This window comes from Hirundo rustica, chromosome Z, assembly GCF_015227805.2.
Source record: "Hirundo rustica isolate bHirRus1 chromosome Z, bHirRus1.pri.v3, whole genome shotgun sequence".
Taxonomy (NCBI): Eukaryota; Metazoa; Chordata; class Aves; order Passeriformes; family Hirundinidae; genus Hirundo; species Hirundo rustica.
This window is the reverse complement of record NC_053488.1, coordinates 11,344,881-11,358,314: the sequence shown is the minus strand read 5'-3', so window position 1 is coordinate 11,358,314 and position 13,434 is coordinate 11,344,881. Positions and strand designations below refer to the sequence as shown.

At 36.6% G+C, this 13,434-nt stretch overlaps 1 protein-coding gene across 7 annotated transcripts in view; it reads right to left on the bottom strand.

Moving 5' to 3' along the window:
- The window catches only part of PDE4D (phosphodiesterase 4D), a 313,664-nt gene that overhangs the window by 75,856 nt on the left and 224,374 nt on the right, over window positions 1–13,434 (bottom strand). For all 7 annotated transcript variants that reach the window (XM_040089575.2, XM_040089578.2, XM_040089579.2 and 4 more), the window contains 3 exons: window positions 7,569–7,605; window positions 5,353–5,426; window positions 4,516–4,565 (listed from right to left, as the gene is read on the bottom strand). In XM_040089575.2, the coding sequence (XP_039945509.1) occupies window positions 4,516–4,565; window positions 5,353–5,426; window positions 7,569–7,605 (161 nt within the window). The remainder of the gene's footprint in view (window positions 1–4,515; window positions 4,566–5,352; window positions 5,427–7,568; window positions 7,606–13,434) is intronic.

The following is a 13,434-nucleotide window of genomic DNA, read 5'->3' as shown; positions in this document are numbered from 1 at the left end:
ATGATGTTTATTGTTTCTATTTACAGACCCATGAGCCGTGAGCTCTAACTAGCAAGTTAGAGAAAGAAGGTAAAATGGAGTACCTCTAATTCTTTCCAAGGTTATTTAAGTGCTATTGTCACTCAATAATGAGGTGACACCTATAATATTTGTATTTCTGACCCGATATTGACCACCCAAGGCCTGCAATGCGGACCTTTTCCACTCAGTTACAGAAAACCACCCAAACCCATTAAGAAGAAGGAAGAAGAAGGTGAAGAAGGACTCAGACAATGCCCAAAGGCCTCCATCTTAACTCATGTATTTCTATTTACTAAAATCTTAAATCTAAATTTTTTCACCCTGTGAGATCACGCACTACTATTCAAACTACACACCCACAGTGCTATCGCTAGATTTCAGAAGCCTGTTCCAAGGCCTCAAGTCAAATGTGGTTCTTGCTTGAAGGTCAGTGCCCTTTAGAACAGAAAGCCTGAAATTTTCAGCCTCCAGGGTTCCAACACTGTTAGAATTCATAGAATCATGAAATGGTTTGGATTGGAAGAGACTTTAAAGATCACCTAGTTGAAGCACTTTCCAGTTTGCTCAGAGACCCTGCTCAAATGCTTCCGGAGATGGGGCATTCAGAACTTCTCTGGGCAACCTGTTCCAGGGCCTCATCACCCTCAGAATTTCTTCCTAATATCTACTGTAAAACTGCCCTCTTTCAGCTTAAAACCATTTCCCCTTGTCCTATCCTGACAAAGCCTTGTAAGGAGTCCCTCTTCAGCTTTCCTGTAGGCCCCTTTGTGTACTCGAAGGCTAAGTAACATCATCCTGGAGCCTGCACTTCTCTGAACAGAACAATGCAACTCGACCAGCCAGTCTTCGCAGGATAGGTGCTCCAGCCCTCTCTGATCATCACTGGTCGTGGCTCCCTCTGGACTGGCACAAGAAGGGGTCCCAGATCTAGATGCAGTACTCTGGCTGAGGTCTCATGCAATGACTTCAGCAAGGCGTTTGACACTGTCTCTCACAATCGTAAGCAAACGCGGGAAGTGTGGACTGGATGAGTAGGCAGAATCGCAGTATAAAACTGGCAAACTCAATCCTTGAGTCACAGATAGTGTCATTTTTTTGAAAACAAAATATTTGTATTTCACTGGTTGTGTTAAGAGAATTACTGTCAGTTTTAAATGAAATATCAGAAAATATGATTCATAGTGAGAGAAACCCTTCTTTTGGTTGAAGTACAGAACACCAGGCATAAGAGAACTATTCAGCAAACCCAGTTATCCCAGGCTGGTCTCAGCAATGACAGAGACGGCACTTGTAGGAAATTCATATCCCTTTGAAGACTTCTAACAGAAGTAAGTTTTCATCTCTGCTTATTCACACTGACTATAGTTAAAACTGATATTTACCTCCTAAAATTTAAGCAAGTATGAAAAGTGCCATTGAAAAATTCTGTTGTTATATAAAAAGTTCCGATGTCCTACTCCCAATTTGTCTGCAAAAAGAACACTCAGCACACTATAGCGTAGTTGTCTGATAACAAACACGATACTGTATGTCATTGATATTCATTAGCTTCTTTCAACACAGTTTACAAAAGGGATTCATGAGGATATACTGAAAAGAAAACACTTTATTTTGATCACAACATCTACATATTTACATTGACAAATCACCTTAAAATTAAGGCTACCTTGGTGGATGTTTCTTCTGAGACAGTTTGAACATATGATTCCTGTGCTCCTTCCCCTCTCAACGTCACAGTTTCTTACTTTTTTGCTAGGGTATGCTGCCAAAGATTTATACCACATGGTGAATTCTTAAAATAGCAAAAGTGGGAATTTTGCTCTTGCATTTTTAGTTACTTTGCTTTACATGTTTAGTTACTTCGCTTTACATGTTCACTTTACATACTTTGCTTTTCATGTTTCCCTTGTTGGTACTCCCATATCTTCTGCAGTAGTTCCCTTCTGTGATCGTCCCTTTCCTCAGAGAGAATCTCCCCAGAGACATGTCTTCCGGGAAGTTTAGCAACATAAAATCTCTATCTTAAGCATCTGTTTTCTGACTTATCATCAAAGTAGCTCAGTGACACTGTGTCCTCTAGTCACCTAAATTGCTACCTTGTCAATAAGTTCTTGCTGAGATGGCAAGCTGAGCCATCAGGGTGTCATGAAGAGGCTCTACCATAGCTGGTGTATTGTTCTGGATGCTCCATTACACATATTCTGAGAACAGCAAAACTAGGAGGATTTCTCAGCAGACAGGACCTGTAGAAGCTACAGAATGTAGAATATTTTGAATGTTCCCCACAAGAATTCAAAAAACTTATTAGCATCTGAAAGGGTTTTCAATTATTCTCTGAAATGTAGCAGAAGTGTTTTTAATATATCTTCCTTCTCAGCTTATTGCTGTTAAGACATTTTACTAGGATTCTATATGCCCCAAGAATAAACCTATGCATATTTCTGCACCTATGTCATGAATTTTGTTGCCAGGGAAATATCAAAAACAGTTTAAAACTAAGAACAGGCAAACCCTTTTATGCAAAATAGTATCCAGCCTCAATTTCCTTTCAATAGTCAAAATTATTTGTAGCCATTTTAATGTTTTATAGTGGCTTGGTATTTTTTTTATGTCATTGAAGTCTTTCAACCACTTATATCCAGAGTACACAGGCTCCAGATCATTCAGTTCAATGCATAAATTGGGCATAGTAATTCCAGCAAAATCTCTAAGAAATCAGACTAAACTAAATTAAGTTAAATTATTCTTACTATTCTTGCTTATCCTTACCTTTTCTTGCTGCCTTTAAATTTATTGGTAAAGAACAATTTTCTAGATTAATTAGAGAGCTGACTGTAGTACCTCCTTTCTAAACTTTAAAATTTCAGCTGATTTATGGCTGACATGTAGAGTACACTGTGAGAATTAACTGAATGGAAAGTTTCAGATTAGAAAAATTTGGAAAGAGCAACACCGTCTTCTAACAGAGAGTGTCTTGCATCCTGCTGTCTGAACAGCTTCTCCTGCTGGAGAAAAGAAGTTGATCTCAGGCAAATAGCTGCGGGAGAGCGTGTAAGGTAGTGTTCACATGCACATGCATCTTCTCTTCTGAGTATCATATTTTCTTTTTCTGTCATGAATTTCACTGTGTTATAGGTTTTCTAAAGTTCGTCCCTTGGAGTTAAAAAAAGAGCCCTATTTTTTGAGTATTCCTATATCCATATTTGAAGATTACTCTGCTATGAGAGAAATCACAAAATCAAAAATAGATATAATATCCATAACTGAAATGTTTTATAGCATGCAATTTGAAACCAATGTCCAAAATTACCTCTTCAAGAAATATACTAACTACAGATAATGAATATAATTGGCGTACATATATAACTTTATCGTCTTTCTATTATTTAATTAATATTATGCCTTTCTCTTTATAAAATAGATTTAAACTCTTAACCTTCAGTCCCCTGATGAGCCCTACACACAAATGTTCATATTGTATGAGTTCCTAGGAGAGTAAAACTGTACAGAACTGCCAAGACTCAGACCTTCTAAGGTGAAAGGTTAGTTGAAAAAAACCCATTGCTTTTAACTCATTCCAGAGTCTAAAAGCAGAAACTATTGAACTTTAAAAAGACACACTGTTCCTCAAAATTGCTGAAGTACCATTTTTTCTTAGAGATACAAATGTATAATTCAATTTAAAAGACAAGGCATTTTGAAAATGATGGAAAACTGTATTTCTGATTGTGGTTTAAATTATAATTTACCTGTTTTGTAAGTATCTGTATACTTTATCAAGACAAAAAGCAAATGCTCTTGCATTCTGGCAGAATATGATAGAGAAAGGAACTATCTGGAAAATTTCACAGTGTAAGTTGTGAATTAACATGAAGTATAAAATATGGGGTCCAAGAAAGTGTACTTCCATGAAGATGTCCAAGACCAAGTTGTCATCAAAACAACCAAAAGTTGCGTGGAGTAAAATTTTCCAAAATATTAATGTAATTTCCACTGCTAGTCTTGTTTTTAAGTCAATATTTCCTTAGAACTAATACAATTTTTATAGGATTTTTTTCTCATACAAATTTTATAAAAATAGGAATTACAATTCTAAATCAGACAATTCAGTTTTGAAAATTTCTCTTCATAGCATGAACACTTTTAAAGTGAAGACTTTGTGTCTGTATAGCCACAGAGCTCTATGTCCCAAAAAGAAAGATGAATGGATTCCTCATATCGATTCTTTCTACTATATTTCCTTGCAAAAAGTTACTAATGAATGTATTCATGACACAGTCACACACTGGTATATAAGGAAAAAGATTTGGGAAATAAATTAAAACTGGGATAATAAAATAGAAAAGAGACGTTAACAGAATAGAACACTAAAAGTCACCAAAAACTCAAAATCTCTTCAATAAAACAGTTATAAGGATAAGAAGTGATATATGATTGTTATTATAAAATGCAATTTTCAGTTTAGATTTTTTTAAAAAAATAAATTATTCTTACCTGTTATAGTTGCTTTGTTAATAGATGGTTGGCTACACATTGGTGATCTTCTATTAAAAAGGAAATGAAAAAAGGTTTAAGCCTAATAAATTCACTGATGACCAAATCCTTGAACAATATAACAGAAAATACATTACCTGGGGATTTATTTGGAAACTCCAGGACAGGAATAGTTTAGGAACTTACAGATTTATTAAAAGACTGCCTAATCACATCTAGAGCTAATACATAGCTTGAAACATGAATTACAAACATAAGCAAATACATTATTTTCTTTGGAATGCTAATTACTTCTAGGTCTCGAGATGCATGTTTTGGGTGGGGAAAATGACTTCACTACATTTGCAAGTGTAACTAACATTTGTGTTAACTGTGATGCTGTAGCATGGCTGGAGAGAGATCATATTTATGATGCCAAATTTATAGTTTTGAGCCACTGTGGATAGGTAGGGTGAGTGGAGTTCTAGGTTCAGATCTTACAAGTAGATCTCAGTGAGTTCAGCTGTCTGCTCACTCTGTTCCATTTGCAAGACTCAGACTGTGCCTGAATGATCACCTTTGGATGATATGACTACTTTATGTAAAATCATATAAGGTGAAAAAACCTACTCCAAGCTTATGCAAGGACAGCAATTGCAAGATAAATTAGAAGGCAAGGGCCCTGTTGTCTCAGCTATCAACTATAACACCTTTAGGAGATTAATAGACTTATTCCTCATCATCATTTCATGCAGGTTTGGTGGCACAGACTGAAATCTGTAATATCTATCTGTCTTCTTAGCTTACATCAAAAAAGTACCACTGCAAAAATTTCAGTGGCCAAAAAATGACACTCACTTGCTGGGTGCCCGGTCTTGTAAATTGGTTAATGCAGCAAAGTTATTCCGGACAGTACGCAGGCTGGCCAGAACCTGGAACAAAAAAAGTGGTTTCAGTGTAAATTTCTGCACCAGTGAGACTGATCTATATCTGCTCCACTGTGCTGAAAGAAAATGGAAAGCATGTTGTAAAACCACTGTAAAAGGTTTCCTGGGCTGGTTAGTCTGGAAACTTTGGCTATTAATTAACAATAGCATGTCTGCAATACAAAGGCAGAAGTTTATATCTATTTTCTTGTTCCCCTCATAAACAACTCATTATCTGTTTGAAGGCAGGCTGACTTGCAGGGGAGGAAAGTTTTTTTACATAATTCTACTTATTTCTTTAAAATAACAATAAAAATATTTGAAATTGGAAGATAAGAGCCCATTCGACCCTAATACTTCATGCATAAGAAATAATTACGGAAACTTAATTTGCAGTTCAGTACAAAGGACTGAAGGGAATGAGATTGTCCAGACTGTCAGGCAAAGTAAAAAAGTAAAAGTGTCTCCTCTAAGGGGCACAGCTGATTCAGGTACTTAGAGCAGATGCCAGAGAAAGAGGAAGTTATCCCCTGAGACTGCAGGAAAAGTCTGCTGGCTTTTACAAGCTTTACATATTGGGGAAGACAACGTAGATGAACTACTTCTTTTCAGGACTTAATTACATGCAAGATAGCAGAGAGTGAATGTAGCGCAGAGGAGTGTCTTTTTATAAGTGGCATAGGCACTCTCTCCTGGAGGCAGTTGGGTAGCATGCAAAAAGTTTTGTGGCACGTGAGGGTAATAAGATGAACCTCTCTGACAGGGAAGAGGTCGTTCAGCTGATGCCAGAGAGGAACCATGAGTTGATTTGAGCTAGGTTGGAAATGGAAGAAAGAAGCAACACTAATCACTGGCATGTCTTTGCAGAAGTTGGCAATTTTTCTTTTTTCCTCAGCCCAGGAACTGGGCTGGGTTCCTGGTGAACTCATCAGAAGAATAACAAAAGCAGCAATGGGAAACTGGGTTTCAGAGATTTGAGCTGAGGTGTGCACAGCTCTCCTTCCATAGAACCTTAAATGTATACAGGTAGGAAGCAGGTAGGACACTGAAGGAAAGAGAATAAGTAATGAAAGCTTCTAACAGAAATTATTTAAGAACTAGCCATGACTGGCAGTGTTCAAGCTATTGGAGGTAATTTCCAAATGGGTTAAGAAAATAAAAAAATACACTTGGCTAAATAAACAGTATTAATTTCATTATGTTTTTCATTCCAAAAATCAGGATGCAAACTGACTTAACTCAGCATGGATTAAAAACAATTATATATGTCATCAAATTTGTAGATTTCAGAGTACTTTTATAAAAGGCTCTTGCTAAATCTTTCTTCTGCTAGTAAAAGATGATGGTTTTATTCTTGTTAAGGACTTGATTGAGTCTTATAAACACTGCATCTGTTTGCAACATAATTAAATGTATAAAACTCTATTAAATTTAACAGCTTATTAGTTGACCAAAGAAACCTGCATAGTGAGGCTGAAGCTGCCACTTTATTTTTATTTGAGACTGATGTGTGACTCAGCCTTTCTCTTTCCATTCACCTTCAATCACGCATGACTTCATGACTACGTTGCTTTGACTATAATTCCTCTATGTTTTGGAGTAAAACCCATCATCATGAGTTCAAGGAATAGCAATGTTAATTTTTCTTACTTTATAAGGCAGTTCTATTGTGAAAAATTGTGGCATTTTATCTGAATTATAAAGAATTTTGAGTTGGTATTTTATAAAACAGAATAGAAAAAACAAATCTGGTTTTGTAAAGGAACATGAGTGTCCTGGGTAAAACTTCTCTCATGTCTAAAAATCTCATTGTATTTAATGCATAAAAGATGTACAAATAGGGAAATTGTAATTGGAAAAATAAAAGAATAATAGGAATCAGGAATGTCTTAATCGTGACTGCCTGCTACAGTATTTGGAAGGAGATAGAGGTGTTTATCATCTGTTGCACTTCAGCTTTTAAGACAATCAAAAAGCATTAAGAAAGAGAGCTGTAGTTAACAGAGTGGGAGGTTTATGACTTTCTGTTGAAACACTTTTTTTGTTTCAACCAAACATATATAATATGAACAGCAGAAAACAACTGGTTTAGTGATTTCGTCTTTAAATTACAAGGCCATGTGAGAAATACAGCAAAGCTGTGCCTACCTGAGCAAATGGTGTCACAATCAAGTCATCTCCGTGTCTGAAAAAGAAAAAATAAGCAGAGTTGAGAGTTAGGTACCACCAAAATTTGCTTCTTTAACAGAAAGAAAATCAGGTTTTACAATGCAGTATAGCTGCTTTGTATATCCAGCTTTACTCTTTTACAGTCACATTTTATTATTGCTCCACACATCCTTTGAAAAGCAAGTATCTATTTAGTTATTGTCCAACTGCCTGGCAAGTTTATCAGACCAGCCACTTTCCATGCTGTGGGTTGGGTGGGTGACTGACCATCCAGGATTAATCAACAGACATATCATCCCATAGGATGGAGGTGAACGTTCCAAAAGTGACTCCATTGAGGGCTGTCACCAGGCTTGTGAGGACAGAACTGGTGGATGGCTGGGCAGCACATCACAGATCAATAAAAACCTATTAAAACTTCCAAAGTCATTGAGACTTCTGTAGTTATGGGGCCTGTGACCAAGGGTGTGCTGTCACTGTGGCAACCTCACCTCCACAGAGCAGATGCACGGACAAGGTGCCAGGGTGACACACTGTAGAGCAGTAGGCAGAAAGTAGGGTTCCTTCTCTTCAACACAGAAAACTGCTACTTGAAATGGTTGTCAAAAACTACAGTAGACTGAAGGGCATAAAAGTAGCATCTGCAGCATAGAGGATATAGAATCAAAATATAGGGACAGGGAAAATTTGTCATTTTCAGTTATCCTATCCAGTATACAGCAGCAATCAAGGTGAACATAAATTTTCCAAAGACAAAAATACAATATGTTTTTAATTTTCTCCTGCTTCTCTGCAATGAATTTATCATGATAGGTTACAAGTTGCAACTTCTAACAGAAACTACCATTGATTTGGTGCTATTTTTAATGTTATTTAAGTTTAAGCCTTAAATACAAGTCTTAAACTTTGGATTTCAAGTCCATGAAATTCTAATTAGGAAAAGGCTGATAAATGGAGAAATGTGACTTGTGTTTGACTTGCTACAATATTACTCTTATAATCTATATACTGTCCACAAAAAGCAATGGTTTGCAGATACTGCAAAAACCTAATTAAAAAGCAGTATGTGCAATCTGTACCACTGTACAATCAGTCTATAAGGATAAAAAAACTCCCCCAATTTAAAGATTGTCAGAATGCCTAGCAACTGTGTAACCATTTTTATTACTATCTCTTTTATTCCTTTTGTAATAGAAAAATGAATTTTTAAACAGCCTGTGGAAGAAATCTGCACTTTGAACAGTCTTTGCAGGAGTGGCTGGAAAGGTGTACTGCTTCAGGTGGAACCACAGGCCCAGACTGGATGGAAAGCATATGAGCTTGACTCCTAGAACAAGCCAGGAGGAACATCCTCCATGGGAGGAACCTGGAGGCTCTAATTGCTCAGGGAAGCCAAATCCAATTGAGTATAATAGACAACATGAATCAGCCCAGAGCATTAACAGGAGAGTTAATGACCAGCTGGGTTTAGTACCTCTTCATGTTTTCATTGGGTCAGGAAAACAGGCAAATGCCTATAATTTTAGATAAGGGTTGCTTAATGACTTACACAAAGGCTTTGGCAGGAGATATGCCTTTTTTTTTTTTTTTTTTTTTTAAATCCCATTCTCCACTGAAAGAGACTGTGACTATGCTACTTCACTTCCAGGAAAATTATGCTATTTGTCTTCAAGTTCTGTGAAATGGCATTATCTGATATGTGACAGCTGGCTTAAATGATACTCAGTAGTCCTTCTATTTCTTATCTTTAATAAAGGATATTTTTACTATTTGCATAGAGCTACTCCATTTTTGGGCTTGTTTTAAGACGTAAAGGGGCCCAGCTCAAAATATAAAACAATTTTTAGTGATCTAGTCTGATTTGCACATTCGGAAATTACGAAAAGGCAGAATTCTGAAGACGGAAATATTTACAGATAGCAGCAGCACTAGACAAATAACAAAAATATTCAAAATATTTTTAAAATTCTACCTTTTAATAAGATAGTGAAGACATGGAGATAGTTCTTTCTAGCATCTGTCAGTGACAAACACTCTGAATGCCCAATATATGACACAAATGCACAAAATATTCACCAATGCCTAAAAGTACCAGACAACTCCTGAAACATAGTCACTAAAGGGTAAGCTCAGATTGGCAAAAAAAAAAAAAAGACTGTCCTCCTCGAAATCTCTGGTGGAATTCTTTGTTTTATGTGGTACTTCCTCTTCTTCCCATTTAGCCCCTTTTTACCACTCCTTGGGTGCTGAGGCACTCGTAAAAGGCAACAGCTACACAGCTGCACGTTCTTGGCTTTCTGCCCTGGAGACTATTTTTTGCTTTTATGTAAAATAACATGACCTCAGTTTTCTCACTTTCAAACTTGATTTTACTTGAATTGTTTCTGGACTGCATTTCACGTAAAAACACTGTAACTTGTTATTCTTTAGAAGAGTCATGATTAAGTAGTAATTTAATGCACCAAATTTTCACTTTTAAAATCTCCCTTGTGTCAAGAGGAACAATTCCAGATATTATCATTATTTTGGTGCATTTGATACTGAAAGTACAGATATTCACAGGTTTTGCAAAACAATTTAGCACTCACCAGATCACTTGAACTGCAATGCAATTGCAAAAGATGGTGAGAAATTTTCGATTCACATTTGGTCAGAAAATCTAGACAAGGTGAGAATGTTTAAAAATGGACATTTTTAAATGTCCAAAAGAAGCCATGGTAATTTTTATACAGAAGAGCAAGAACTTACTATTCAAAATGCCAGTGTAATAAACACTACAATGCATGAGGGTCCTCCTGTTTCTAGATGGCTTGGAAGCTGCTGGGTGATCCTTTCACCCATCCTAGATAGGATACTGCTTCTCTATACAGAACCAGCCAGAGGGAGTATAAATACTGAAATACATCATAAGCTTCTAAATACAGACACAGCCTTTCTATTAGCCTTTAAAGTTAGAAGAATTTTTTCACATCAGTGTTAGACTCTCTTAATTAGTATACCTGGCATACTGCTTCACATCTTCATTTTCCAAGGGAAATACAGGTTTGAAAACAATATTTTTCACATAGCCTTGAAATTTAAAATGGTCAGTTCTCCACCACCAAAGAATATGGCTAAAACATGCACTGGCCTACATGAGATGAATAAATGCTACATTAAAAAAAAGAAAAAAAAAAGCTAATTTTTCTTTAGCAGAACAAAGATTATATACCACATTACAAGCTAGTAGCCACAGTAAAGTGGCAAAGCCTAAACTTCTATAATTTTCTTTTTATTCCTAATATTTGCTATATGACACTTGAACTCACACCATATAAACTGTGCTGATCCTCACCCTGAAGAAGAAAGTGCTGTGTTAAGTCAGAAGTTAGTTGAATATGTTCAGTACAAAAGTTCTTCTTCCTTTCCTCATGACTGGCATCAATTTGTTTTTTCTATCCCAATCAAAGAACAGAAATTAACTTTTCCCCTATTAATAAGGAACTTAGAGATGCATGGACAGACAGAGAAGCAGGCAGGAATATTAAGACAAGGATAAGACAGGGTGACTGCATAACATTTACTTCAGAAGTAAACAGCCATAATTTAATATAAGATCAAATTAGAGAAGTAACTAGAGAGATTTTCTGCAGACCTATCAGGACACTGTTAAGAAAGAGTGGATGTTTTTTGCAGTGGTCTGAAAAAACTCAAAATACTCATTAAGGGGAAGAAAAACCCAGGCCTTGGAGACCACAAGGAGAGTGAGGCACTTGCCACTGTGGCATTCCACAGGGAAGTTTCTCAAGGTTTGTTTTTCTAAAAGCCACAGTAAACAGATTAAGACTTTCTAGGTCTTTCCAGACTTCCACATGAATACCAACTGAGTGATCTTGAAGACATGCATTGAAATTGTGAGATATAAACAGGATAAATAGGAGCCATGCCTTATTTAAATAGAAGGGAGAAAACATACAACATATATTTGCACCAGTTTGACACAAACATACCAGTTTAAAGTAGGCTCCAAGTAGGCTTATACTGCAGGAATAGTGCTTAAATCGTGTAATCTCAATTTTTAAAGATTTTGTAAATGCTTTTCTAGTCCTGAGATAGCTTAGGCCTTGCTCAAAAAGCCAAGACTAAATGAGCGCAAGTGGCAGCTCCTAATGTTTTGCCCACACTAAAAAATGGGGTTACAGCTTTTCCTAGATAGCCTGTGGGTTATCAGAGATTTGCATGTCTTTGAATGGGTAAGGACAATCCGATGGATGATCAGGCATCTCAGGCAGGGGATAGAGACCATGGCACTGTGAGTAGGCTGGGATTTAGGGCTGACAGAACAAGCAATTAAAATTGATACTGGAGCCATGAGCTGTAGAGGAGGGGGTTGTTTTTCCCAGAGCATTTTTTTAGTTCTGTGAACATGTACATAAGAGGATTGTTTTAAAAAGCTACTTGAAACCACAGAAATTAGACCCTGAATGAAGCAGACTCTCATCGACTCTTGCCTGAGTGTTGCAGAACATCACAATTTTATATAACACTGTGTAGTTATGTCCTCCTGATACAGCCGTCTAATTCAGCAACACAGCTAATCCTAATTAGTAAAAAAGTATTGCTGTAATATTGGGAGTTCAGCACAGTGAATTTAATTGAGCTTAACCAGATGAAGGAGGATTGGCTCAGATCTGAGAAGTCCATTATCCCAGCCAAAAGAATTTCTCGTTATGGTAATTCTCCTTGGGCTGTCTAACTAAGCAAGCGAGATTTAGAAGGACAGACTAAAGGGAGGGAAAAAATTCTCCAGCATAAATGTCACTAGTAAAAACTTCAGATCTAAGTCTTTCCAAAGACCCCAACTGACTTCATAGGGAGCACAAATCAAGTTGCTTCACTATGATGTTGATGAAGAAAATAATTCTTGTCTGTCTTTACAGTCAGAGATGCAAAAAAACCCTCAAAACAAATGTGGATTATTACATTTGGCTAATGCATATATGTTATGTATTAAAATATCAAGAGTTTTCTAGATACAACTTATATTTTATATAAGAAAATACTTTAATTTTTCATTTCACCAGTTCAGAATCTCAGTTCCTAAAGACATACTTCATTGGGCTTGAAAGAAGCTTTTAAATTCTTACAATCTACCCTGTTGCAGTCATCAGAGTTAGGCTACCCAAACTGCAATCTTAATTCAAGCTGAACTGCATTAGAACTCAAAGTGAGAAGCTCTCTCAAGACTTGGAAAGACAAAAGGACCACATCAGTTACAGACTAAAGAACTAGAGAGGAACAGCATTAGAAATTCTAAAGCAGTATTTTGAGGTTTAATCCAGGGACTATCAGGAATGAACTATCTAGCTACATGTGCATCTCACTGTCCATCAATAACACCCTTTCACAGTGTCTCTGCTTTTGACTTTTTATTAAAAATAAAAATATTTTGCTGGGTGAAAAGGGCTATTTTTGGTCTCAGTGACTGTGATCTGAACCCAGACCCATCAAATTCAGAATTTTTTTATTCAGAGCTATTTTTTCCTGTCCTTAATGTGCTATAGGAAGACCACTATGCTTCTTCCATCTACCAAGAAATTCTCTTAACACCTTTGGAAGAGTTTGAGGACCACCAGGACCTCTTATGTCAGTCCCATCTACTTTGCTCAGAAGCTTCTACCTTTTCCAAAGACACTGCACCCACTCATCTGACTTTTGTAATTTGCCCGAAGAAATCACGTAGGTAGGGATGTAGTGGACCATCACAGTAGGATGCCAGCATGATGTGTAACATAAAAAACCACAGATAACTCAAGAAAACACTTGTATCATATTGCTCTAGTCATCCACCAAATTTCAATGCTTT